Genomic DNA, 25,516 nt, shown 5'->3' with positions numbered 1-25,516 from the left:
GTAATTCTTCTGATGATACTACCCTTGCTTTTCAGTCTAACTTCCAATTTATGTAGCTTTTCATTAAATGAATTATTTGTAGTATTTCTCCTTCTCCTTATTCCCTTCCATTTGTCCCTTTTTTTAGTCTTATAGAATAAAGCCCATTACCCAACATCAAACATGATGAACTTTATAAAGATTCTGCTCAAATGGCTATATTGAATATGATATATCCTTCAGTGCAAATAATAAACATGAATTAAAATATTACTGCGTGATTCCCAAACTGATTTTAATGCAAAGAAAAAACAGAATTCTTAATGAAAACAACTATAATATAATATAGCTATAGGTTATTCCCTATTTATATAACCACAAAGTACATTTGATTATAAATCTGGAAGAAAATCTCTGAAGATAACTAAAACAAAACAAAATAAGACAAACAAACAAACAACTCCCCCCACATACACAAAGAGCCTGCTACTGGGGCATGTGCCCTTGACCGGACTTGAACCCAGGACCTTTCAGTCTGCAGGCTGACGCTCTATCCACTGAGCCAAACCAGATAGGGTTCAGTGGCAGTATTTCTTTTCTTTTCTTTTTTAATCCTCACCAGAGGATATTTTTCCATTGATTTTTAGAGAGTGGAAGAGAGAGAGAGAGACAGAGAGAAATGTCAATGTGAGAGAAACACATTGACTGGTTGTCTCCTGCTTGTGCCCTGACAAGGGCCCTGGTCTGGGAGGAGCCTGCAACCAAGGGTCGAACCTGGGACCCTTCAGTCTGCAGGCCGAAGTTCTATCCACTGAGCCAAACTGGCTAGGGCTCAAATGGCAGTATTTTTTCTTATGACTGATTATTATCCCACTGTATATATGTACCACATCTTCTTTATCCAGTACTCTACTGAAGAACATTTTGGTTGTCTCCATGTCTTGGCCATGGTGAATGATGTTGCAATGAACATAGGGGTGCATATATTTTTGCGAATACATGTTTTCAAATTTCTCTACCTGAAAATTATATTCTTTTAAAAATTTCTATTTTTATTATATTAATAAATTCTTAAATGTGAAGAGTTAACTCTATCTCATATCTCAAGAATAAAAGTAAATGATTAAAATTGTTCTTAAAAAATCCAAGTAAATTAAAATTGTTCATAATTCTTACATTAATCCTTCTTTAGTTTCCCAGATTATGCCTATTAACTAATTAGTATCCTGTTCTTTATTTGGTCATAGGAAAAACAGCTAAGTAAACTGCTGCTTCATTTGTTAAGTAGCAAAACTCTTAAAATAATACTGTCCTCTTAAGCAAAATGTCAACCAGAGGATTTTATTTCTTGTTAAGTCCAAAGTCTAATCCTTAAGAAAATGGTAGTTATCCAAATACTAGGGCTAGGTCTATTAACAGGGCTTCTTAAAACAATGTCATTAAAGCCACTGAATGAAGGAGAGGATTTTCTACATAGTGATATTCTGATGAGCTGATTAATGATGTGATAAATGTCTGAACAGGATTTTCTAACAGTAGGAAATATATCTTAATGAACACAAGCTTTGGTAGACTTTCACCCACTCTTCCGTTCTCCCATTCAATCAACAAAAAGACTCTGAGGCTACCAGAACTGGTTAACATATTGCACACAATTACATGAATTTGGGTTCTCTGAACAATCAATTGTGAGACATTAGACTTAATTATTTAAAAACAAAGGCAAGGAAAATAAAATGCTCTCCAGTTTTAATCCAACGGTTTTGCACATTTACTGTGACAAGTTCTTTATTTTCCCTTTGTGGAAAATAGCCCAGCTGTAATCCTCCTCAATATTCAGATTGTAGCAAATGAGATAAGGATTTGCATAACATGACAAAAAGGTATGCAAATATATTCCTGGGCTGAGAATAAAATAAAATCTTCTTGCTACCACTATAAAAAAAAGGAAGAAAGAAAAAGTTAAATACAGAATAGATATATAAAGGTGATGCTGATTATGCTATTCTTTTATAATCTAAAAGTCCTTTATGTCTAGATACATGATCACAGCCACCTAATTAATACCTTTAACAAAAACCTAAGAAATTGTTTGCTGGAGGAACTCAAGGTTTTACCAACTCCTAGTCATTTTTTCCTCCCAGGTAAATCCTTACCTTTGCCTCTCCACATGAAAATGAGTATTCTAACTTCTTGAATACCAGATTATAATGGGCAAGTAAAGAAAATCAGATAGCAACTCTATTTAGAGTGACAACATTGCTCTAAAAAAATAAATAAAAAGAAGTTCTTGGCATTTTTATTAATAGATACAAAGTTTCTTCTCTTCCTCTTACTGCTCATATTGTACTAAATTTGCAAGTTTTAATTCTTTTTCAAAAAGCACCAAAACGAAATCCTTGAGGGACCTGAAGCAGACCCATTAGAGACTTAACCTTAGGTTTTACAATGACTAGTATAATGTAACATAGGGAGCTACAGAATAAATGTTGCCAAAAAAACAAGACACTATTTCTATACTTAAACTGAAAACTAAAACAAGATCAGTAAATGATTACACCATAATATTTATATGATTTTACAAGAAACACAGTTATCTCATAATACAGGCAGTGTTATAAGTGAGTACGCATGAGAAAGGATCTACCAAAGAACAAATCTTTCTTTACTCATACAGTCTGTAGTACTTAGAAGCAACAGGTTACAATAGAAAATATCAAATTGGATGTCAGAAAGTGAATCCTCTACCAACTTTCCATCTCTGTTCTTAATTCCTTTTTTTTTTCAATTGACAAATGAGTCAGATGAGTTCAGTGATCATTGCAACTTTGAATCCCTTGAAGAACAATATGCTTAAGGACAGGAAGGGAATCTTGCCAAAGTCACTGTTATGGAGGGAGGGTGGTCCTATATCTTGGTTTTCCTGGGACATTTCTGGTTTATGCTTTTTAGCAACCTGCTTAATTTAGTATTCGTCTCAGAATTTAATTTTTTAATCAAATGTTATTAATAAAATATGCTGGGGGTGCTATGGTTGATATAGAGGAGAACCCTCCCCCCACCCCGAAATTCTACTTCAATTAAGTACTTGACCAGCTGTGGGGAGTGCAGTAAGCAGGTGGGCTGTGGCTGTCAGCTACATCAGGGTCCGCCTCAGGTGCTTGGGAAAACATACCTTTCCAAGAAAGGCTCCTATCCAGTGGCTGAACAAGGCAGGGTATTTTAGCTCCTTGCAGGCAACTCTGATGGGCAATATTTGCTCCAGAGCTTCCTACCAGTTTGGTCCAGGCTTTGTAGAGCCTGCCTGGCTGTTCAACACCTTCCTCCATCCAGTCTTCCTTCCTACCTCTTCCCTCCATAGGTGTTGAGACCTAATATGCATTTTACATTCACTTACCAGTACATTACTTCTCAAAGTCAGTTTTTGAGGAACCCAACCTGTATGTAGAGTATCTATCATGTTCTCAGCTACTATTAGGTGAGATTCATGTGCACATAGTTATGTCAGAATAAACCATTTCTTTCCCACCCATTTTCAGAGGTAATGTAAGTAATACCTTTGTTGAAAAAACAGGTGCTCATTGTTAAAATGAAATGCTCTCAGACATAGATCCCTTTGTACAAGTAACAGCATTTAGTCTGGGCCAATGGGGGAAAAATAAGTTAGTATCACTGCAGGTCCACGAGGTGTACTAGCCAGTTGCACCATGCCCTGTGTATCTCAGCATTCTCAACTGAAATGCAGCTTTTACTCTCCTACAGTCTCTAGCTTATATTCTCCAGTTAGTAAGGGACAGGTACCTGTTTTATTTCTTTTTTTCGCTTTCCTCTCTAACTCAATTCCCTGTTCTTTCTTTCTTTAAAATTAAATCCAGAAGGAACTAGACTTAATTTTAAAGAAATAAAAATTCCTCTTTCTCACTTCTCCTTTTAGTTATTTTCTACCCATCCCTTATTGTATCACAAAAACCCCAAAATAGTTCCAAAAGACATTCTTTTCTTTAAGAAAGGTAATATTATGGAGGAGAGTAAGCTGGTAAAGGCTGGGGGTGAGGTCTCTGAACACATACACATTAATAATTTTTATACAAATACAAAAGAATAGGGTGTAACTATTAGGGTTAAAGAAGAAACAATGGCATGGATAAAGAAGTCAATTTAAGACTAACAATAAAACATGGAAAATATTCCTTTCTACCTAAAAGTACAAAACAACAAATATAAATTAAGAAAAATCCTATATAATAAAGAGGTAATATGCAAATTGACCATCACTCAAACATGCAAGATGGCTGCCCCCATGTGGTCAAAGATGGCCACCACAAGATGGCTGGCAGGGGAGGGCAGTTGGGGGCGACCAGGCCTGCAGGGGAGGGCAATTGGGGGCAACCAGGCCTGTAGGAGAGGGTAGTTGGGAGTGACCAGGCCAGGAGGGGAGGGCAGTTAGGGGCAACCAGGTAGCAGGGGAGGGCAGTTAGGGGCAATCGGGCTGGCAGGGGAGCAGTTAGGCATCAATCAGGCTGGCAGGAGATGGTTAGGGGGTGATCAGGCTGTCAGGGAGAAGCAGTTAGGGGCAATCAGGCAGGCAGGCAGGCAAGTGGTTGGGAGCTAGCAGTCCTGGATTGTGAGAGGGATGTCTGACTGCCCGTTTAGGTCCGATCCCTTTATTAAAGGGGTTCAGATCTATGAACTGACTCAAGTCTGGGAAATGGATAAAGGGCTGTGACTCTCTATTGAGATGATTCAGGTCATGCCTCTATCTGCTAACCCTAGAGTTTTCTTTTCATTTGTACAAATTAAATTATAACTTAGGAGGTCATCCACCTATTTGAATCCTAAGGACACCATGGTCTGTCAGTCAACACCAAAGGTCTCTACACATCAATCCATTCTGATAACTGTTTCAGCCATGCTGCCCATTATGGTAACCACACCCATCTCAACTCTATCAATTAAATGCTGCCTCTTAGCCCCTGCCTATCAGAAACCTCATCTTCTCCACTGCATTCAAGGAGCCCGCTTCAGCGATGGCCTCTTTCACTTGTCATTCTCAGCCACAATCAGCCACCACGAGCTTTTCCAGAGTTCCAGAATGCCTGTCATTAATATATTTCTCAAAGCTGCAGTGAAAGAATTCTTCATGAGAATTTAGCTAAGGGGTTGACAAGCTGTCATAAAATTCTCTTCAGCATTCCAGTCTCTCTAGGATGTTAGATAACTTCATCTACAATTATCTAAGAAGTCTATAAGCATATGCACCAAAGAGTAAAGAGTAAATATGTCTAAGGATTTCAGATGAAAAGAAAAAAGGGCCCTGGCCGATTTGCCTCAGTGGATAGAGCCTGCGGACTGAAGGGTCCCAGGTTTGATTCTGGTCAAGGGTACATGCCCAGGTTGTGGGCTTGATCCCCAGTAGGGGGTGTGCAGGAGGTAGCCAATCAATGATTCCCTCTCATCATTGATGTTTCTCTCTCTCCCTCTCCCTTCCTCTCTGAAGTCAATAAAAATATAATTAAAAAAAGAAAAAAGGCATTAACTTTTGTTTTATTGATATCTTGTTTGTATTTTTTAAAAAATATATTTTATTGATTTTTTACAGAGAGGAAGGGAGAGGGATAGAGAGTTAGAAACATCGATGCGAGAGAAACATTGATCAGCTGCCTCTTGCACACCCCCTACTGGGGATGTGCCCACAACCAAGGTACATGCCCTTGACCGGAATCGAACCCAGGACCCTTGAGTCCGCAGGCCGACGCTCTATCCACTGGCCAAACCGGTCAGGGTCTTGTTTGTATTTTATAGTGCTTATTTAAGAGTAAGAATTTTTTAAAAGATAGATTTGTTATAGCCCAACCGGTGTGGCTCAGTGGCTGAATGTAGACCTATAAACAAAAGGTCACGATTTGATTCCTGGTCAGGGCACATGCCTGGGTTGCAGGCTCCATCCCCAGTAGGAGGCATGCAGGAGGCAGATGATCAATGGTTCTCTCTCATCATTGATGTTCTTTCTCTCTCCCTTCCTCTCTGAAATCAATAAAGAATATTTTTTAAAAAGATAGATGTGTATAGTATATTATCACAAACATAAAATATCTTCAATGGTACTTGTGACTCACAGTCTCTACATTATGGCTGTCTGCTCCTCTACCTGCTGAGGAGGACACAACACTCATGCAGAAACACACACACACACACACACACACACACAGAAATTAAAACAGAAGGTACAAATTAATTTTCTTCATAACATTTAGGAAATACTATATAAATATATAAACAAAATATGCACGTCTTAAAATTTATTTTTTCAGCAAATATTTATTGATCTTGTACTAAATATCAGATACCAAGTTAGGTCCTTAATATGCTAAAACTCCAGGAAAGAACATATGCATTATCAAAAGATACACACACTAAAAATAAATAAGTGCTATGTGCAGACTCCTAGAGTCCAAAAGAACAGAACAACCAACTTTGCCTGGATACATTGGTAATTAAAAATAAAAGAATCAGCAAAGCTTTATTTTAAAAAAGTGAAAGAAACTAAAAAAGAAGTCCTTCTGATACATGGTGCTAGACGAAGTGAATAATTTTGCTAACATTTTTGCTGTTTTCTGTATATTAATATCTATGGCAGAGAATTTAAAATTAGTAGTCAGACTAGAATTGTGAGCAGAAGGAAATGTTATTGATTAAACCATCCTTCATTTATCCACTTTCAACAAACTTTTAAGTACCTATTCTTTACCACACACTTATTCTCAAGGGCAGCCTTGTTTACCACAAGGAAATGTTAGCACAACAAAAGAATAGCAGTGCCATTACAGCTACTTGTAAAAGAATTTAGAATGTAATTACAAAATTACTTGAAAAGGGAATGAAAAGCTATTCTAGGGATTCAAAGAAATTAATGGTTTGTCAAAATGTAATGTATTATTTTCGCTAGGAAAAGAAATACGCACACTAATCTTAGAAAAACAAATCACTTCAAAAAATAAAAAGCCAAAGAATTAAAGGGCAGACTTGGTGAAGAACATCTAAACCAACTCGAAAAATATAGAGTATCCATTTTCCTTTTCTGAAAAGTTTAAATCAAGTGAATGTTTTCTTTATCACCATGGTGATTCAGTATTGAATAACAATAGTTGCTATTTAAAATATTGCTTTCAAAGCAACCTCAAAAGTATTCAAATTAATACTATTTTATTATTTTTTTCTTTATTGATTAAGGTATTACATATGTGCTCTTATCGCTCCATTGACCCCTCAACACCATACTCATGCCCTCACCCCCCTGTTGTCTGTGTCCATTGGTTAGGCTTATATGCATGCATACTAGTCCTTTTTGATCTCAATACTATTTTAGATAAATCAGAAAATCTAGTTGCAAAACAAGAACATTTCCTCTTAAAAACATAGATAAATCTTCTGTTGATAAAATTCAAATGAAAATGGACTGCAATTCTAGAAAAAAAGTAATCAGCTCTGGTTATAGAAAACTACCTTTTCTATAAATACTGAGGTAAATGTCAAAGAAATATAAAATACAGAATGTCATACATGTCTTATACAAGGAAAAAAAAAACAAAACAAGCCCGCCCTTGCAACTCAAGATGAGAACCTAATGAGCACAATTAATACATAATCAGAGCTAATTAATGAATGAGAACCTTAATAGGAGATAGAAACATAAACATAAAAACCCTATACTTGGCACATATCCTCCACCATATTCCCTGTGAAATCCGCTCAATTTTACCAAAATTGATCTATTATCATTCCTACTGTATGTGGAATTAAATGATCCATATTCTAGAATTTATTTCTCTGAAATGCATTACCATATACAGTTTCACATCAGCAATGAGCTGAGAAAGGAGAAAACAACTCCCTCAATGCAATATATTGTAGGTGAAGAAACTAAAAGCCAGACAAGTTGGCTGGCTGGCCGAAGGTCATATGCAAGAGGCAAAATGATTAAAAAACAAAACAAAAACAAATCCCAAAACCCTCACAGTCCAGTGTTCTTTTCACTGCATCATACTGCCTCATTCTTGGGAGAGAAAATACTGTACTCCCTTTTCACCCCTCCTCCCTCCCTTAATTTCTTTTTGCCTGAGGATTCCATAATAACAGGAAAACACAGCAGGGTCATATACAAGCTGTATGCCTCCACAATTGGTGCTGTTAACATTGTAAGGTCTGAAGGTAGGCATGCAGTAAAACACAAAGGAAAATTATTTAATGGATCTTTTTAATTTCAGAGGAAGCACAGCGATAAAAGTCCATTTCTTTAATACTCATTATTCTGGCTCCTACTTGTTAAACATACTATTTTTAAAAAAATCAAAAGCAGCTTTTGAAAGAACCGCAGACTTCCTGGCCTCTAAATACATCAGTGAATCAATGTCTATTGCTGACTTTCTTATAAAATATAAATTCTCTTCTGTTGCCACTGAGGCTTAACTACAACAAAAAATGATGGGGGGGCGGGGTGGGGGAGAAAAGAACAGAGTTTCAAGAAAAGTGAGAGCAAAGAACAAAGGTATTTTTGGATAGAAACATGATTGCTACTAAGCTTTCCACAATCCACCTTTTAAGGAAAATATTATATTTTCATTTGTCACAGCAAATGCACATTTTTAACAATGTAGGCATTCAACAAAAGGAACACCTCAAAGTGATCCAGGCTCAGCTTGATGCTAATTCAATTCCTGCTTTCTACATAAACCCTGAATACCCCCTGCGTGCACATATTCAAAAAGGAACAGGCAATTTTATCCAAGATCCAAAGAAACTGGAGGTTTTCTTTTCAGTTTTTATAACGTTCTAACCCAGCGGTTCTCAACCTGTGGGTCGCGACCCCTTAGGCGGTCGAACGACCCTTTCACAGGGGTCGCCTAAGACCATCCTGCATATCAGATATTTACATTACGATTCATAACAGTAGCAACATTACAGTTATGAAGGAGCAATGAAAATAATTTTATGGTTGGGTTACAACATGATGAACTGTATTTAATAGGCCAGAAGGTTGAGAACCACTGTTCTAACCAAAAACCCTGGGCAAACAAAATTAATAGCATATGATGTATGGTCCTTTGAAACCTAGCAAAACCAACCATGAGTGACAGCATTCTCTGTTCTTAAATGCAGGACCTCCTGGTCAAAGCCCACACCTACAAAATGGTGGATTAGGGAAAAGCAAACATACGAATTCACTTCCTTTGTTAGGTTGTTTCATTGAACAAAATTGGGTTTTCTTGGACCCCTCTACTAGGACTGCTTGTCCTTCCTTTAACTTAAACCTGTCCAAGATTTAATGGCCAGCTTAGATTCCCATTCCTTGAAGAGGCCTTCGCAGACTACACCTACCAGTAATAATCAGCTTCAGCAAAATAAGGTTAGGTACTGAAATAGAGTATCTAACCTTTTTAAAATATATTTTTATTGATTTCAGAGAGGAAGGCAGAGAGATATAGAAACATCAATGATGAGAGAGAATCATTGACTGGCTGCATCCTGCACACCCCACACTGGGGACTGAGCCCATAACCAGACATATGTCCTTGACAGAAATCGAACCGGGACCCTTCAGTCCACAGGCCGATGCTCTAGCCACTGAGGCAAACCAGCTAGGGCTGGAATAGAGATTCTTCATCTCCTGTAGAATATAGAATAAAGTCTAATGTATTCAGTTTGATGCTCAACATTCTTTTAAAAAATGACTCCATGTTTCTGCAGCCTCTCTCCCAATACTTCACTGTGAATTATAAGCTCAGCTGCATTAATATCAGATTGTTTCCTAATGACATCATGCCTTTTATTGCAATCAGTGTTCTTTCCTCCTACAGTACACTGTCCTGCCTAGAAAGCTCCTACTTTAACCTGTTTTCCAGCACAAGCAAGTGCACCTTACCATGCTCATATAAATTTTAAGATTTCCTAAGACAGAATATGTTGTTTCCTCCTAAAGAACCCTAATCATATATCCTTGAGAGTAAAATGTCAATATTTTGCATCCACACCAGTAATGGATATTACCAACAAAGGCAATCTTTGTTAATTGATAGTATATAGTTATTCTAATTAACATTTACTTCAATACTACTATGATTTACTCTGTTCACATAGTGTATCCATTTCTTTTCTCAGCTTATTTCCTTTTGAATTGAAGTAACTCTTTACATATTGAAGATATCAATGGGTAATTTCTATATAAGTTTCTGTTCAATTTGTTTTTTATTTCTAACATAATTTTTAAATATTTATATAGTGAAATGTAGTTACTTTTCTCTGAGAATTCTTCCAAGATAGGATGGTCTTTTACTTCTAGAGATTGGTGATTATTTACAGACTAGAGGGCCAATGCCAAAATTCGTGCAAGAGTAGGCCTCCCTTCCCCCGGCTGCCGGCACTGGCTTCCCTCTGGCACCTGAGACCCGGGCTTCCTTGGCAGCCTTGGCTTTGTCTGGAAGGTTCATCCAGAAGGATGTTCAGTCTAATTAGCATATTATGCTTTTATTATTATAGATTAACATTTAAACTTAAAGTACTTAAGCTATTTGGAATTTTTTGTCATTTAAAGATTTAATTTTTTAATAGTTAAGTGCCAATTGTTTATTTATAAACTAACTAGAGGCCCAGTGCGTGAAATTTGTGCACTCGGGAGGGTCCCTCAGCCCTTCCTGCGCCCTCTCACAGTCTGGGAGCCTTGGGGGATCTCCGACTGAAGGCTTAGACCACCAGGGGGCAGCTCCTGTGTTGAGCATCTACCCCCTGGTGGTCAGTGCATGTCATAGTGACTGGTTGTTCTGCCATTTGGTTGATTTGCATATTAGCCTTTTATTATATAGGATAATTCATATTGATTTATGGAGCTTCTTTTATCAAATGATATGTGTTTCCATATATTAAAGGTCTATTTCTAGGCTACTTTCTTTTGTTAACATATTCCTTGCTCTAGTATCATAGTACTTATACTATTTGCACATTATAGGAGGCAGTATAGTGAATTAGCACATGCTTTTGCATGAGATGAGCTTGAGTTCAAATCCCAGTTCATTGACTTAATAGCTTCATGTTCCTTGTCATATTATTTAGCCTTGTAAATTCTTAGCTTGCTTGTAAATTTTATTTCATTTTACAGCATATTTTAATAGGGCCAGTACTATCTTGTTATTCAAGATTTTCTAAATTTTCTTGTTATTTTTAATTATTTTCTTATGTTTCTTTCAAATAAATATTAATGTTATATTTTTGTTTTGAGTTTTGATTTTGATTGAAATTGTATTAAGCCTATAGTTTATTTTGGGAAGAATTAACAGTTTCACTGTATTCAGCTTTATATCTAGAAACACAGCATGTCATTCTAAACTATTGTATTTTTTAAAAATATCTTTCATTTTCTTCATATTGCTTGATTCTCAATACTCATTAAAGTTATATCAATTTTTTTCCTGTGACTTCTTTTTAATATGGAAAACATAATAATCACCAAATGAATATATTGGAGAGGCTCAGGGAATGTGAGAGGTTTTCATTGTAAAAGCCAACTCATCTTATTAAATAATAAACAAATATATAATAAATTCAAGTAAAAACCTCCTTTTAAAAGATGGTTTAGAAAAATACTGCCATCTGTTCCTGCCCTATGGGGAAAGCAGGAATAGAAATAAGGAATATTTATTTGTGTAAATGCATTTACAAACCTGAAAAAAAGATAAAAAAGGTAAGTTCCCATTTCCATTGGGTTTGGATGTTGGCCCTGGTTGTCTTTTCCACTATGCTCGCTGTCAACTTTGAAAGCCTATGGGTGAGTGCTGTATCTCAACCAGAGGGGACACAATACCCCAAACCACCACTGAACAGTCCGCCATTCCAGCACCAACAAGAGATCTGCGCTGTTATTGTGCAAGTGAAAGCTCAGAAGACTATGTCACAAATGACAAGAGGGGGAAAAAGGAGGAAAATCACTTGATTATTCCTGAAGGACAGCCCCACATTTAAAACACATTTTCTTATTTGTTCCAACTGGAGGCCTAACTTTCTGCTAGGTATTATCATAGAACATACTGGGATATGCAAAGTTTTCTGTGTGAATTTTCTCTTCGTTTTCTTCCCTGATAATTATGTGGATAACCCCAACATGTTACTAGTTTCTCAATACTATGCTAACAAAAAATTATAATCACCTTCTACATTTAAGTTCTCCCTTACACTGCAACAAACCATTTTAACTCTTCTTTAACTAACTCCACTAACTACTGTACTACTCAGTCTAGGTCCATTTCTTGGGGTTCCCTAGCACTCCATGTCTATTATTTAATTGTCACCTCCAAGTTTTCTCAAAAATCTCATTTTATAGAAGAGTTTCGTTTCCCCATACTAATTAGATATGTTTATGAAATCCCACTCTCCTTCTTCATTAAAGTTCAAAAATCATAATAAGAGCAGTAGTATTTTTGCTTCATACTATTCCCAAAGTTCATTTTCTCAATTGCCTTTGAATCCACAGAAGATAAGTACCTTTCTTTGGTATTAAGATATGTAATGTTTTTGGTGTGTTCATATGCATGACATTAAAGAACCCTATGTGCTTCATTATAATCCATCAAGTCACAATTTTGCTTTAAAAATTACAATTTGTTTAGGGAACAGGAACTAATTCATTTACTTCATTTGTAAAGTGCTTAGCAAGAGCATAAAAAAATTAGTACTTAAAAATGTTCCTCTCAATAATAATGTCATAAAACCCTTGCCCTCCTGCCTTCTTTGAAATTATTTAGTCCATTAACACTAAAATGACTTGGCAAAATGACATATGCCTTCCTGGCCACCTACTACATTACTGTCATATTTTTGACATTGCTTGAGAAATTACGTTACCAAGAAAATTCCTTACTATTCTTTTTTCCTTCATATTATATATAGTAAAATAAAACAGAAAATGGTAGATAATAGAGAATTCGAACTTCTCTTAGGAACAGAACAAATCTTGATGAAAACATAACAATCTACAAAAACAAACCACTTTGCTGTAATAACTCTATTTCCAGGTCCAGAAATTATGTAATCTGCTTATTTTCAAGAATAAAAAATAACGTTTTTTATTGGCCAGAAAACAAAAATTTTGTGTTTTTCTTCATTTTGGGAGTTGTAAAATGACTGACCTAGAATAAAACTTTATGAATAGTGAACTCCAATCATTTACTAAGCAGTCTCTATATTTTCAGTGGCATTATAAGTGAGCTGTCATCTACTAAAAAATGATAGCATAGATTTCATGTTCATAAACTGAGAAACCAAGGAGAAAACAATTTATTTTATATCCTGAGAACAGATGGTCATTTAAATTGTAATATAAATTTTTCATTTCCCTGATAGAAAAATTTCATTGATTTCTGAGTTTATGAGGAATTTAACACCAGCTCATATTCATTGACTGACTTAGTATAATAGTAAATAAGTTATGCTAAATTCTATCAAGTTAATTAATTGTCTGCAATGATTTCCACATTCACAAAAGTTTAGAATTAAATATAGTGATTCACTATATAAGTAATATACACTTGAAGATATAATATGTTAATCCTCATTTTGACCTAGATCTACCTGGATGGATACACAAGTAATTTGCATATGTATTTGCTAACTCATCTCTTTCTGCTAATCACAGGCCAGAACAGTATAAATTCAGTTACTCTCAGAGTTTTGGGGGAATTTAGAAACAGGATGACTTTAGAAATAGGCCCATTGCCATGTGCTTCTTTTTATTACCAACTCTCTACTTTCTGGTCTCCAATTTATTCAGTAATCCAAAGCAGTCTATACCATCCCCAAACTTATCCCTTGATTTTTCCCCATAAGATGGCCTTTATAATATTAGCAGTAATGCCACTCGCAAAATTATTGTGTGGTCCTAGTCCATTCCTGACACAGAACTTTTTTCTCCTCAGCTTCCTTGTCACGATGACAAATCTTTAATTTGGCATCTTTGCTTCTAACCTGGTCTTTCTCCTTTCCAATCTGCATACACAGTAACCCATATAAAGTGTACATTGATTTCATTTCCTGTTTAGAAAGCCTTCCATTTTTCACCATTATCTTTAGGAGGAAAGACCAAGCTTCTTAGCGATTCCCTCAAGCTCCCCCATGACATGACCTCTGGATAACATCCCAGCCTGGCCTTCCAACACCATGACATTTTCCTGGCACTTCATGATCCTTCTGAGCCACTAATTCAAGCTATTTCTCTCCCTGGAATAAACTCCCACTCTGAGCAAGTCCTATCTATCTTTAATACTCAGTTTGGCCTGAAAAGCCTCCCAAATCTTCCTCGAAGAAGCCATGGCATCCTCCATTTTGGTGGGCACAGTATTACACTGGTTTATATAGCTGACCACTGCCCCACTAACTTGTGAGTTTTCATGAAGGAGAGGATATGCCTCCTCCCCTCCCCCTCCCCCTCCCCCTCTCCCTTTTCCTCTCCCTCTCCCTCTCCCTTCCTCCCCCATTTTCTCCCTTTCCTTCATAAATATTTACATTTATTATGAACAATCCTTTTAATAGGCCCTTGAGTACACTGGTATGCAAAAAGAGATACAGGTTCCTACAATGATAACGCTTATAGCCTATGGAGAAAATGTGTTACACCAATGTGCACACTTTCAATGTATAGTTACCAATGGAGATAAGTGCTCTTAAGGAAAGAAATACAGTGGTGGCAACATATGTAAGAAACACCACCAACAATTCAGGCTTCTCAGACAAAGTTACTTCTGAGATGTGACTTAAATATACTAGATACATGTGTGGGTAGGGTGGGCAGGAGTGGTGGAGAGTAAGAATACATGGATAAGGATAAAAATAAGGTGAGAGGAAGCAAGCGAAACAAAAGGCATTGAAAGACCAGTGTTGCTGTTGTGCAGACAAGAAAACAAATTGAGTCAAGGTGAGAAGGTTGACAGAGCCAGAGCAGAGAGGCCCTTCCAGGCCATTGGAAGGATTTTTTATCTTTATGCTAGGAGAAATGGGAAGCTATTAAAGTGTTTGAAGCAAGAGAAGCGATTTCATTTGATTCATGCTTTGAAGTTTCTATGGCGACAGTGCAGAGAATGGGTTGGAGTTGACAACTATAGTGAATTTAATCAGGAGTAGAGCAATGCTGGTTAAATCCAACTCCCCACCTGCTTAATAGCTAATCTGAAGAAGTGGACCATGCCGGGTTGGGGAGGGGGGGAACCTCACAAATTTTTTGGCTTGTCTCACTTTAAATTTTGGACCATGTATCTCAGTAGACCTCTTGGCACAACCCATAAAGGCCTCCATGCTTCACGCATCAATTCACTATTTTGAATGGTACATGGCACCTTCTTCCTTCTCCTCCCCCACCCTCAATCTCAGTGATAAGAAATAGGATTTCTCTTCTTCCTTCTATTTTCTGCTCTATTTTTAATGTAATTTTACATCCAAACTCCTTAGAATTTGTCCATTGGTGCTTTAGCAAATATTTAATAGCCAGGACTTACATTTTTTTAAACCCCACTTTATGGTGCTTATCGATTTCTGTGGGATAAATAATCACACTATGAATGATTGAAAGCTCCCAAACTTGACTTCACTGAACACAGAATTGGTAGAAAAGCCCCCGGTGACCCAATAAGCTCATAGGAGCTGGCTCCCACATACCTCTGGATTTGTCTATACTTACCATCTCCACTTCTCTTACTACCATTATCTCTCAAACCTACTTCAGTCAAGTTTTGTTCTCAACACTCCGTTAAAAACACAATTCTCAAGGTCATTAATTTAGCCATTAATTCAGTTTCTGAAACACTGTCCTACGGTGCCCAGGACTCAGACTTTCCGGTTTTCCTTGTACCTCAGTGGCCACTCCTTCTTAGTCACCTTTGCTGAACTCTACATGTCAGAATGTCCAAGGGCCCAGTGCTCTGTTATATTACCTTGGTTGCAGGCTCCTCCCTGACCCAGGCCCCAGTAGTGGTGCATGCAGGAGGAAACCAATTGATGTGTTTCTCTCACATCGATATGTCTCTCTGTCTTTCCCTCTCTCTTCCACTATCTCTAAAAATAAATGAAAAAATATCCTTGGTTAAGGATTAAAAATAAATAAAATAAAATAAATATGAACTAAAATTTCCAGGAGTACAACCACCATGTAAACTGCAGTAATATTGTATGCTATTGTGTCTAGAATTTAACCAAAAGATGTTCGCCATTTTGCAGTGCTCACAGTGTTTCAATTATATTGGGAGCCTGTATTTAGAACTGTCTTATTTGTGATAATTCTGCATGTGGGTACAAGTCACTTATTTCATTATGACTTCTAGTGCAGTCATGCTTGAAATTTTAAATATTGGATGTAAATCATTTACTATTTATCTTATTTTTTCATCTTTATTGTTGAGAGTATTACAGATGTTCCACCCTCTTGTCCCCTTCTTGCCCCCCACTATCTGGTGCCTGCCCCACCCCTGGATTTCACCACCCTATTGTCATTTATTTTTCATTTTAATAGCTTCTTTATAATAAGGTTAGCACAATATATTTACTTTTATAATGTATTTGTAGATATAACATCTGTAGATTGTATATTAACAATGTAAAGTGGGCATATAAGATGTTATAAAGCACTGTTTTGGGTTTTACATGGTTGAGAATTCCTACCCTAGATGATCCTATCCAGCTTCAAGTTGTTAAGTCCATGAATGTACTAATGATTCCCAGGTTTAGATTTCTAACACAGAATTCTCCCTGACCTCTGGGCTCACATATGGGAAGGCCTATTCAACTTCACTTCTTGGAAGTTAAGAGGCATCTCATATTCAAAATGTGCAAGACTGAACTGTGACTGTCCACTCTTGCCCTCCCCTGTCCCCCTGCCCCCCAATATGCCACAGGGTTCTTTATCTCAATAAGCAGCATCACTGTCCACTTACTTAGCTAACATCCTTGGAGTTACCTTTGATACCTAAATTTTCTTATACCCCACCTCTAATGTGTCAGCAAAACCTGTCAGATATGCCTTTAAAATCCATTCATTTCTCATGACACAATCACCATCCTTTGTGTAACTAGTATTTTCTCTTGACTAGACATCAGCAAGAGTTCCTCTTGTAACTCACTACTCAGGCCCACTCCCACCATATTCTCTATATACTAGCCAGTTACCACTTTAAAATGTGAGTCAGACCCTAATCAAAATCCTCCAATGGGTTTCCATAACATCTGTAATAAAACTAGTGTCTGCACGTATCTATCTTATGTGATCCATGGGTATTTCTCAGACTTTATTCCCTGTCACATTTCCACTTCCTCGGTTCTCACTGCATTTCTCACCAGTCCTTGAACACAAACATTTGACTGCTTCAGGGTTTTTTGCATGTCCTCTTATCCCCCCATTTATTTCTCCTCTGGATTTTTTGCTCTGTTCAGAGACACTCTGCTGACCTCCTGTAATAGTCTGGATCCAGCCAAACCTGGAATGACTCTACATATTTTAAATGGAAGGAATTTAACACAGGGAACTAGTGACTAGTGAGGGAAGGACTGAGAAGCCAAGTCAAAAGTGATAAAGAAATCCAGAGAGTAGCAGGAAGCTACTACCATCCATAGGGACTAACTGGACAGAGGGGGTAGGTGAGGCTACCAGAACCCACATTTAGAACCACCATTCCAAATAATGACATATCATTCCCACCCACACAACTAAAAAAGTTTGACCTATTTATTACAATGTTCAGATTTCTCACTTTTTCCACCTTCCTCCTAAATTCAGTCTTTTTAACCAGTCAGCCCAATAAATTTAATAAAATCAATAAGCCAAAACATAAAAAATAACCTCAGCCTGCCAACCCCCAGGTAGTATATATTAGAACAAAATTAATATTCATTCAGATGTAGTCTTCAAAACCAAGTCCTCTTATAGTGTCTGATACCCTCTCTGATCTCATTTTCTACTATTATCTCCCTCAATGTCTGTATTCTGGCTATCATGGCCTCCTTGCTGCTCCTGGAATATCCAAAGTAAAAATAAAAACTAAGAAAAAAATAAAAATGTTTTAATTAAAATTTTAAATTAAAAAGTAAAAAAAAAGTGATAGGGACTTTGCACTTACTGTTTCCTTAGCCTGAATATACCTCTTTCTGAAATCCACCTTATTTGTCACCTCACCTATTTACATGTCTGCTCAAAAAGTCTGTAACTAAACAACCAATTTAAATAGCACTACCACCTTTCATCATTCTTACTTCCTTACCTTTCTTTATTTTTCTTCATAGCATTTATTACCCTCTAACTTGTTACATATTGATCTGTTCTTTTTGTTTACTGGAGGTCTATACTGACTAGAATACAGACCCTATCAGAGCAGAGACCTTTTTAGTTTTAGTCAATTTCCAAAGACTAGTGCAGAATCTGGCACAAAGTATGTGTTTAATAAATATTTGATTATTTAGCAAAGTAACAAATAATTTAAACGTTATTTTCCACAAATGCCTAACCATTATAATTTGCTGGCCATAGCCAAAAAGCAAACAAACAAGAAAAACAGTATATCTAGTCACTCCTTTGCAGATATTGCAATTAATAATTCATATTTATTATGGGTTTAGACTAAAGTTTATAATGTGTGAACATGAATTATGTAAAACTCATGATGTTTCATATATTTGAATATAATCCATGATGAAGTCAGTATGTTCAAACTTAGTTTGTATCTCCTCTTTTGGCACGTCCTTAAATAGCAGCTCAGTATTCAATGGGAGTATTTTGGTTTTTACCATTTTGCAGCAACCAAAAGCTAGTCACCGACATAAACAGTGTAAGGTGGATGCCATAACTGTTCCAAAATATGCTGTCATTATAAAATAATGACATTATTATTATTTAATAAGTCATTAACTGGCATACTAACTCCACTTGGAGTCAATACAAATAAAAAAAAACACTTTAAATACTTCACACATACTATGTTTTAATCTTTTAATAAACAATCAGCTAGATCAGCGGTTCTCAACCTGTGGGTTGCGAACCCTTTGGCGGTCAAAGGACCTTTCACAGGGGTCGCCTAAGACCATCCTGCATATCAGATATTTACATTACGATTCATAACAGTAGCAACATTACAGTTATGATGTAGCAACGAAAATAATTTTATGGTTGGGTCACAACATGAGGAACTGTATTTAAAGGACCAGAAGGTTGAGAACCACTGAGCTAGATGAAGTTTGAGACATACCTGGCTAATAGAGTGATACTGAAGTAAGTAGAGACAGAGCAATTGCCTCCCTTTTGGCCCTCCCTTTAACTAAAGCTCTATCTAAGCCTAGTTGTACTATAAATACTAATGTATTATGTGAGCAAGGCAAAGAGATGATATTATATGGCACTGTTTTCCCACTGTGAATTCTCAAAGTTAACCATATCTTCTGATTGTAGCAAGATTTTCCAGTAGAAAATATGGGAATGGATACCCAAGATTTAAGAAAAGGCTGTTATGAGCTCTTCATTGCATTTTTATCCAGTTATTGTCAATACACTAATTATTGAATGGAACAATGACAATATTTTTTAATTAATTACATGTGGATATTAGGTATATAATGCTCTTATAGTACAACTCAGACCCCTCAAGAGTAAGCTGCTATTTAGATGATTAAAATAATTATGGTGTAACATTATCTCAGACATTATTCAAAAATAATGATATCTAATGAAGAAAGTAATAAGCTATTTTGAACAGTTAGATCAAGCTAAAAGGCAATCTATCACCATACATCTGACTTTGATTCTAGACAAAATATTAATTCAATTCAAAGAGAAATCTACTTGGATAATTCACTACACCCCCTCTACCATCATCATTTCAGGGAAAAACCTGAACTACTTCAGAGGTTTGAAGAGACTTCTAAACTTCAATAAATCTTTCACACACTTAGGAGATGCAACTACAGGCCTGGGTAAAATAAAAGGCTAAACAACAAATACAAAACTTTGATACTGTGCTATACAGCTGCTTCATTTGCTTCATGGGCACTTTACAGCTGGGTGTAGTTGATTAATCTTAGAAAAATCGTGCATGTGGTGGTCTTAAACCTGTTCATTCGACCTGTCCAGGCAGAACATATTTCAGGGAAGAAAAAGTCACTGTGGAATATTTCTAACTGATTTTTAAAAAGTAAAACTTGATATTTGAATTCTTAAGTATCTCCTTAGTATTTACTATAATTACTGCGCTTAAAACTGAGTTTTAATCAATTCTTTCAGAATAAAAACCAGTGATCCTTGATCTCAGGAGCAATGTCCCCATTTCCCTTCCATAATTATAATTCCATTGTTTAAAGGCCAGATAGTGGCACAATTATTTAGGGGTTCTCTGCATGAATGCTTGACATTTTTTTCAAATCAACAAATATTTAAAGTCAATAACCAAGAAGGTCTCTATTAATTGAAAAGCAACTGACTGGAACTGAACTCTGAATAAAATGATATTGTTTATCCCTCAATGACATAGTACATGAAATAAGAGGATAAAATTTAAACTATTAAGTATTCCTAATAGAGATTAAAATAAATGATGACATAACTTATTTTAATGAGCTGCTGACAATAGAAAATATGAAGAAACTCAGTAGCAATAATTAGCAATAAACCATCATGAAGTTTCTGCTTACACTGATGAATTAAATTATACCTTCATTGTGCTTGTTTCCCTTCAGATGTAGAATTCTACCAATTACCGTTCATTACTGAAGTTAATCCTTACCATATTGATATTTGAACCAGAAAATAACTTCACTTATTCTTGGTCAAAGGGTACAAAACAATTGTGGTTACATCAAGTAGTTGTCATAAGAATTACTGTTTCCAAACTATACCAGTGTTTTTCTAACCCTGTACTATCATGAGCTCTTTGAATACTATCACATGAACCAAGCCTGGTTTTTCATGATTCCAAGTAGGTCAATACTGCTCAAAGATCTTTTAACTTAATTTCACTGTTTTCCCATGAGATCCTATGTTACATATTTCTCCATTTTCTTCAACTTTCCAATACCAAGCCAGTTGTCCTTTCTATAGACAAAGAATTTTATACTATCATTTTTAACTGTGTGATATAAGCTTTTCAATTGTTCTTCTTCCTAAAATATTTCTCTTTTATTATACAATACATATAGTCCTTTCCTATTTTTACAAAAATTAGTTCCTCCTTTTCAATGTTAACTTCTCTACCTGATCTTACAAATCCATTCCTTCTACTGCCCAGTTTCCATCCCCTCTCCTCCACTGACTCTCTTCCAGCTTCCAGCACCATAGAATCTTCCCTTGATTCTAACTGATCCAACTAGCAAGTTATTAATACTATTTTCAATATGATGCTCCAAATTCTTTAAAGGTTCCCTAGCATCTCTATGTTATTCTAATATCTTGTCTAGGCATTCGAGATCTTCACCAAGCTGACCATAAGAGGATTTTCTAGACTATTTCCTAGAACAAAATCTTTGCTTTTGCTAGGCTGACTGACTTAAAATATGGTTTAATCATTATCTTCCCTGGTTTTTGACAATGCTGTGAATTTCACTTAAATGACCTAGACCTACTTCTTCCCTCATGTCCCTGATTTTCCAGGTTCAGCTCAAATTATATCTTCTCTGTGAACCTTCTTTTATAGCCCTAGACTCCATGTTCTGATTCCCTATAGTTTTCAAAAACTAATTCCTAGTTTAGCACTCAATTATAAATATCTTTATTTACATCTGCATTCATGTTTATGCCTGCATCTTTTCCTCTGAGGAATCAACCTAAACAGTCAAGGGAATATTAAGAATGAATGTTTCTTTTATTTACATAGAACTCTTAATATAACCTCTCAAATAAAAAAAAGTATTTATTGAACAAATGAGTAAAATACCACCACCAATAGGCCTGCTATTAAGAATGACCACTATTTCAGAGATGTAGTAGGTGGATACCACAGGAAAGGTCATGCAAGAACTGGAAGATTTGTGTGATATCAACCCTAAGTGTCAATTATTTTAAGAGTAAAACCAACCACCAATTTTAAAATAATGTTCTCTAAAACAAAGGGAAAAAATAGTTCAGTGTTCCCACTATTGCCAGTACATCTGTCAAGTAGGTGGAAACCTGTGATTTGCAAACACAATGAATAATACATTATTGAAATGTATGACATCTTCTAGAATTTTATGCAATATACAGTACTTTCTAAGGCATGGGGACTCTGGCTCTTTTCATTAACCATGATTATTTTGAGATTAATCCATCTTGTTACATATAGCTATAGTTTATTCATTAGTATTGTTAGGTATTATTCCATTATATGAGTATACCACAATTGTTTTTTTATCCATTCAGCTGTTAATAGATATTTGGGTTGTTTCCAGGTTTTGGTTATTACAAATAAAGCTGCTGTGAAGATTTGAAAATAAAAATTACTAATATCTGAAATATTCTAATTCAAAAATGCATCTTATAAGAAGAAAACATAAATATCAAAACTGTATAAGTAAAGAAAACAAACAACAGCTTAAGAACATATATACATTTCTATACATGCTGGCAATTCTGCTACTTAGACACAAATTATTGTATGATTCATTATATTCAAAGCACGTATCTTAAAACAATATGTTCTACATACCTGTCCAGTCTCCTACTATTTTAAGGTGGACCCCGAATGTTGCTTTGGTTTCAGTAGGACACTAAAAAATAAATAAATACTAGAATAAATTCTGAATAATAATTATGTATTACTAGGTATGATTGAATTGCAACTTTTAGTCTCATTCCAAGTCCCCCAAATCAATATAAAATAGAAAGCAATGGAATAAAAATGTATATAGGTAGTCATTAGTGGAAGTAAAGAGCAATGTCAACTAGTCAAAATGACAATATAAATTTCTCTAAAAACCTGTAAGTATTTAAATAAAACAACTTAATATAGTCTCAAACTGCTAGTATATTATATCTTACTATAAATCTTGCTTAAATATCTTCTGAGTTAAAATATTTAAGAGATCACAAATTTTACTACAAAGGCAGAATGTACACTAAAAATTTTGATGTCTTTTTCTCTCCTGATATTATCATATGCTTCGCATTCTAACAAATTTTGGAGAACAGAAAAATATAATTCTCAATGTGACTTAAATATCCAATATCCAAAGAGGAAACTGATACTGAAAGCATTCCATTTCTTTCTATTTCATTCCTTTAATTCTCAGAAGCTATCTGGAGTGATATCCTCAGAAGATACCTGGAGTGATATCCCCAGGCAGGGGCACCTGGGAGGAGAGTGAGTTATGGTAACAAAAATAAGAAAAAGAATCTGTGGCCCATGTTTGTAAGATCTAGAAAACACCCACATAGTAAAAATGAGAGAATAGTATAGTTCACAATAAGAAAATGCAGAATTTCCTTTTACTTTCCAGAATCCCAATCCCTTATTCATAATTCCAAAATTCAACAGTTCTGAAAAATGAGTATTTTTATAGCTCGGTGGCAATATCTGACTTGAAGTGATGGATGGGTAATGATGGGAGGCTAATACTTCTATATAAAAATTATACAGAAGTATTTCCCTACAGAAATATCATTTTGTTTAAGAATGCTGCCTAACATCCTAATAGAGATCTTATAAAAGGAATATGCACACCCTTTAAAATCCACAAGATTCTGAATTCTAAAAATACATCTAACCTAAAGGTTATAGATAAGGAATCACCTGTCTGTGACTACCCAGTGGTCATTGAGTATCATGTGCCAAGGACAGTGCCAAGTGCTTCAGTTTCAAACTCTCACAATAACCTTAGAGAGTTGTCTTTTATAGCTAAGGAAATAGAGTTATTGAAATTAAAAATATTAACTTGCCCAAGATCATAGAACTAGTAAAAAGACAAGGCAGAGTTCAGATCCAGATTTATCTAACTACATAGTTCTTAACTATAAAGGTCACTATCTTCATTAAAATAAAGATATGGCAAAAGATAAGGGTTGTTTGAGAAATCAAATGGAGAAGGAGGAAAAAACATATTGGTTGAAGATTAATTGAACCAATGTACAACAATATATATTAGGGGGGATATGGGCTGAAGTTAAAGCACAGATGCAAGAAAATGGCAGTGGTTCTGGAGGCCCCTGTCAGAGAGAATGGGTTACATAAAACAAATTTAAAATCCTCAAGCTCATTGTGGTGACCAATTAACACAGGTCAGGTAGGCTGTTATGAGGAGAGGAGATAAAGGAAGATGAAGATACCATGGAGATATGTAAATGACTTATCACAGAAGTAAGGAGGTTTGGATATCAGTGAAAAAAGTAAATTAAAATGTAGGTATTAATCATATGCTCATGACAAATCACAAACAAACTAAAAAGCATATGATCTAATTTATGTTCAGAGCTGGGCATAATGTAACATAGATTTCCAAACTACAATTCTGCAATTAGTGTTTCTAATAGGATTGTTACTGCTTGCAGTAATAGGAAATATTAAAATAAATCAAATATACACTATTAAAATATTTCATTTATAATTATGAGTCTAATATTTATTAAATTTACATTCTGATTTTTAATAATTCTGAGATCAATCAGTATTGTCATTAGTAAATAAAATGATGTGATGTGTAAAAATCACCCACCATTTTTACTTCACACTACCTAAGACTGGCCAGAACCTCTATGCAGTAAAAGTTGTAGTTTGCAGAAAGCAAGAATCCCAACAGAGTTCCAAGATACCAATATGATTATCCATATGTTACTTGATGTTTAACTCACTATCTTAGGTTATGTAAAAATCTAATCCAAGAAAATAGAATAGGGGGCAAAAAGGTCTGTCTTCACATGACTAAGTGTGCATCTAGCTTGACTTAATCTCATAATGTATTATTCTAAAGAAAAACATAAACATTTGCCAAGTATTGACTAAGTGTGCATCTAGCTTGACTTAATCTCATAATGTATTATTCTAAAGAAAAACATAAACATTTGCCAAGTATTCATACCCCTGTTCTATTCTTTCAGCACAGACATTGTAAAAGATAATTACATACGATGTTTAACATCTCCTCAGGTCTTGTAGGAGCCTATAAAGCTTCCTCTTCTACTAGCTGGCCAAATGCATTAATACAGCTTTTAAGGCTGATTTGCTTTGAAAAGATAAAACACAATATTGTTTCTCTCAAATTCTTGGGAATGATGCCTTTAGAAATTTCCTCAGACTAGTTAAGAATTAAGAAGACAGATTTTAAGAGAGACTTTGGCCAATCAGATAGCCTCCAATTTGAAGGGGGCCTACACAGAGTAACTCAAGCATGTGTGGTTTAAAAGTGACTAAAGATCTCAGAATCACATTTTAGTAGTGTTGCCAAATTAATGTTCATATTTACTAATGTTGCTTAAGGTACAATTTAGTGATTCTTTAATGTTTTCTTATTATCTTCTTTTTTTAAATGATAAATATGTGTTGTTGTTTTTTTAAATATATTTTTA

General features: G+C 35.5%; 1 protein-coding gene across 1 annotated transcript in view; it reads right to left on the bottom strand.

Moving 5' to 3' along the window:
* The window catches only part of NOX4 (NADPH oxidase 4), a 149,353-nt gene that overhangs the window by 46,088 nt on the left and 77,749 nt on the right, over positions 1-25,516 (bottom strand). The window contains exon 12 of the mRNA XM_006092917.3: positions 22,665-22,725. Coding sequence (XP_006092979.1) covers positions 22,665-22,725 — 61 coding nt within the window. The remainder of the gene's footprint in view (positions 1-22,664; positions 22,726-25,516) is intronic.

Source organism: Myotis lucifugus, unplaced genomic scaffold (genome assembly GCF_000147115.1).
Source record: "Myotis lucifugus unplaced genomic scaffold, Myoluc2.0 scaffold_106, whole genome shotgun sequence".
Lineage (NCBI taxonomy): Eukaryota > Metazoa > Chordata > Mammalia > Chiroptera > Vespertilionidae > Myotis > Myotis lucifugus.
Note: the sequence above shows the minus strand (reverse complement) of the source record. Positions and strands in the feature narration are given on the sequence as shown.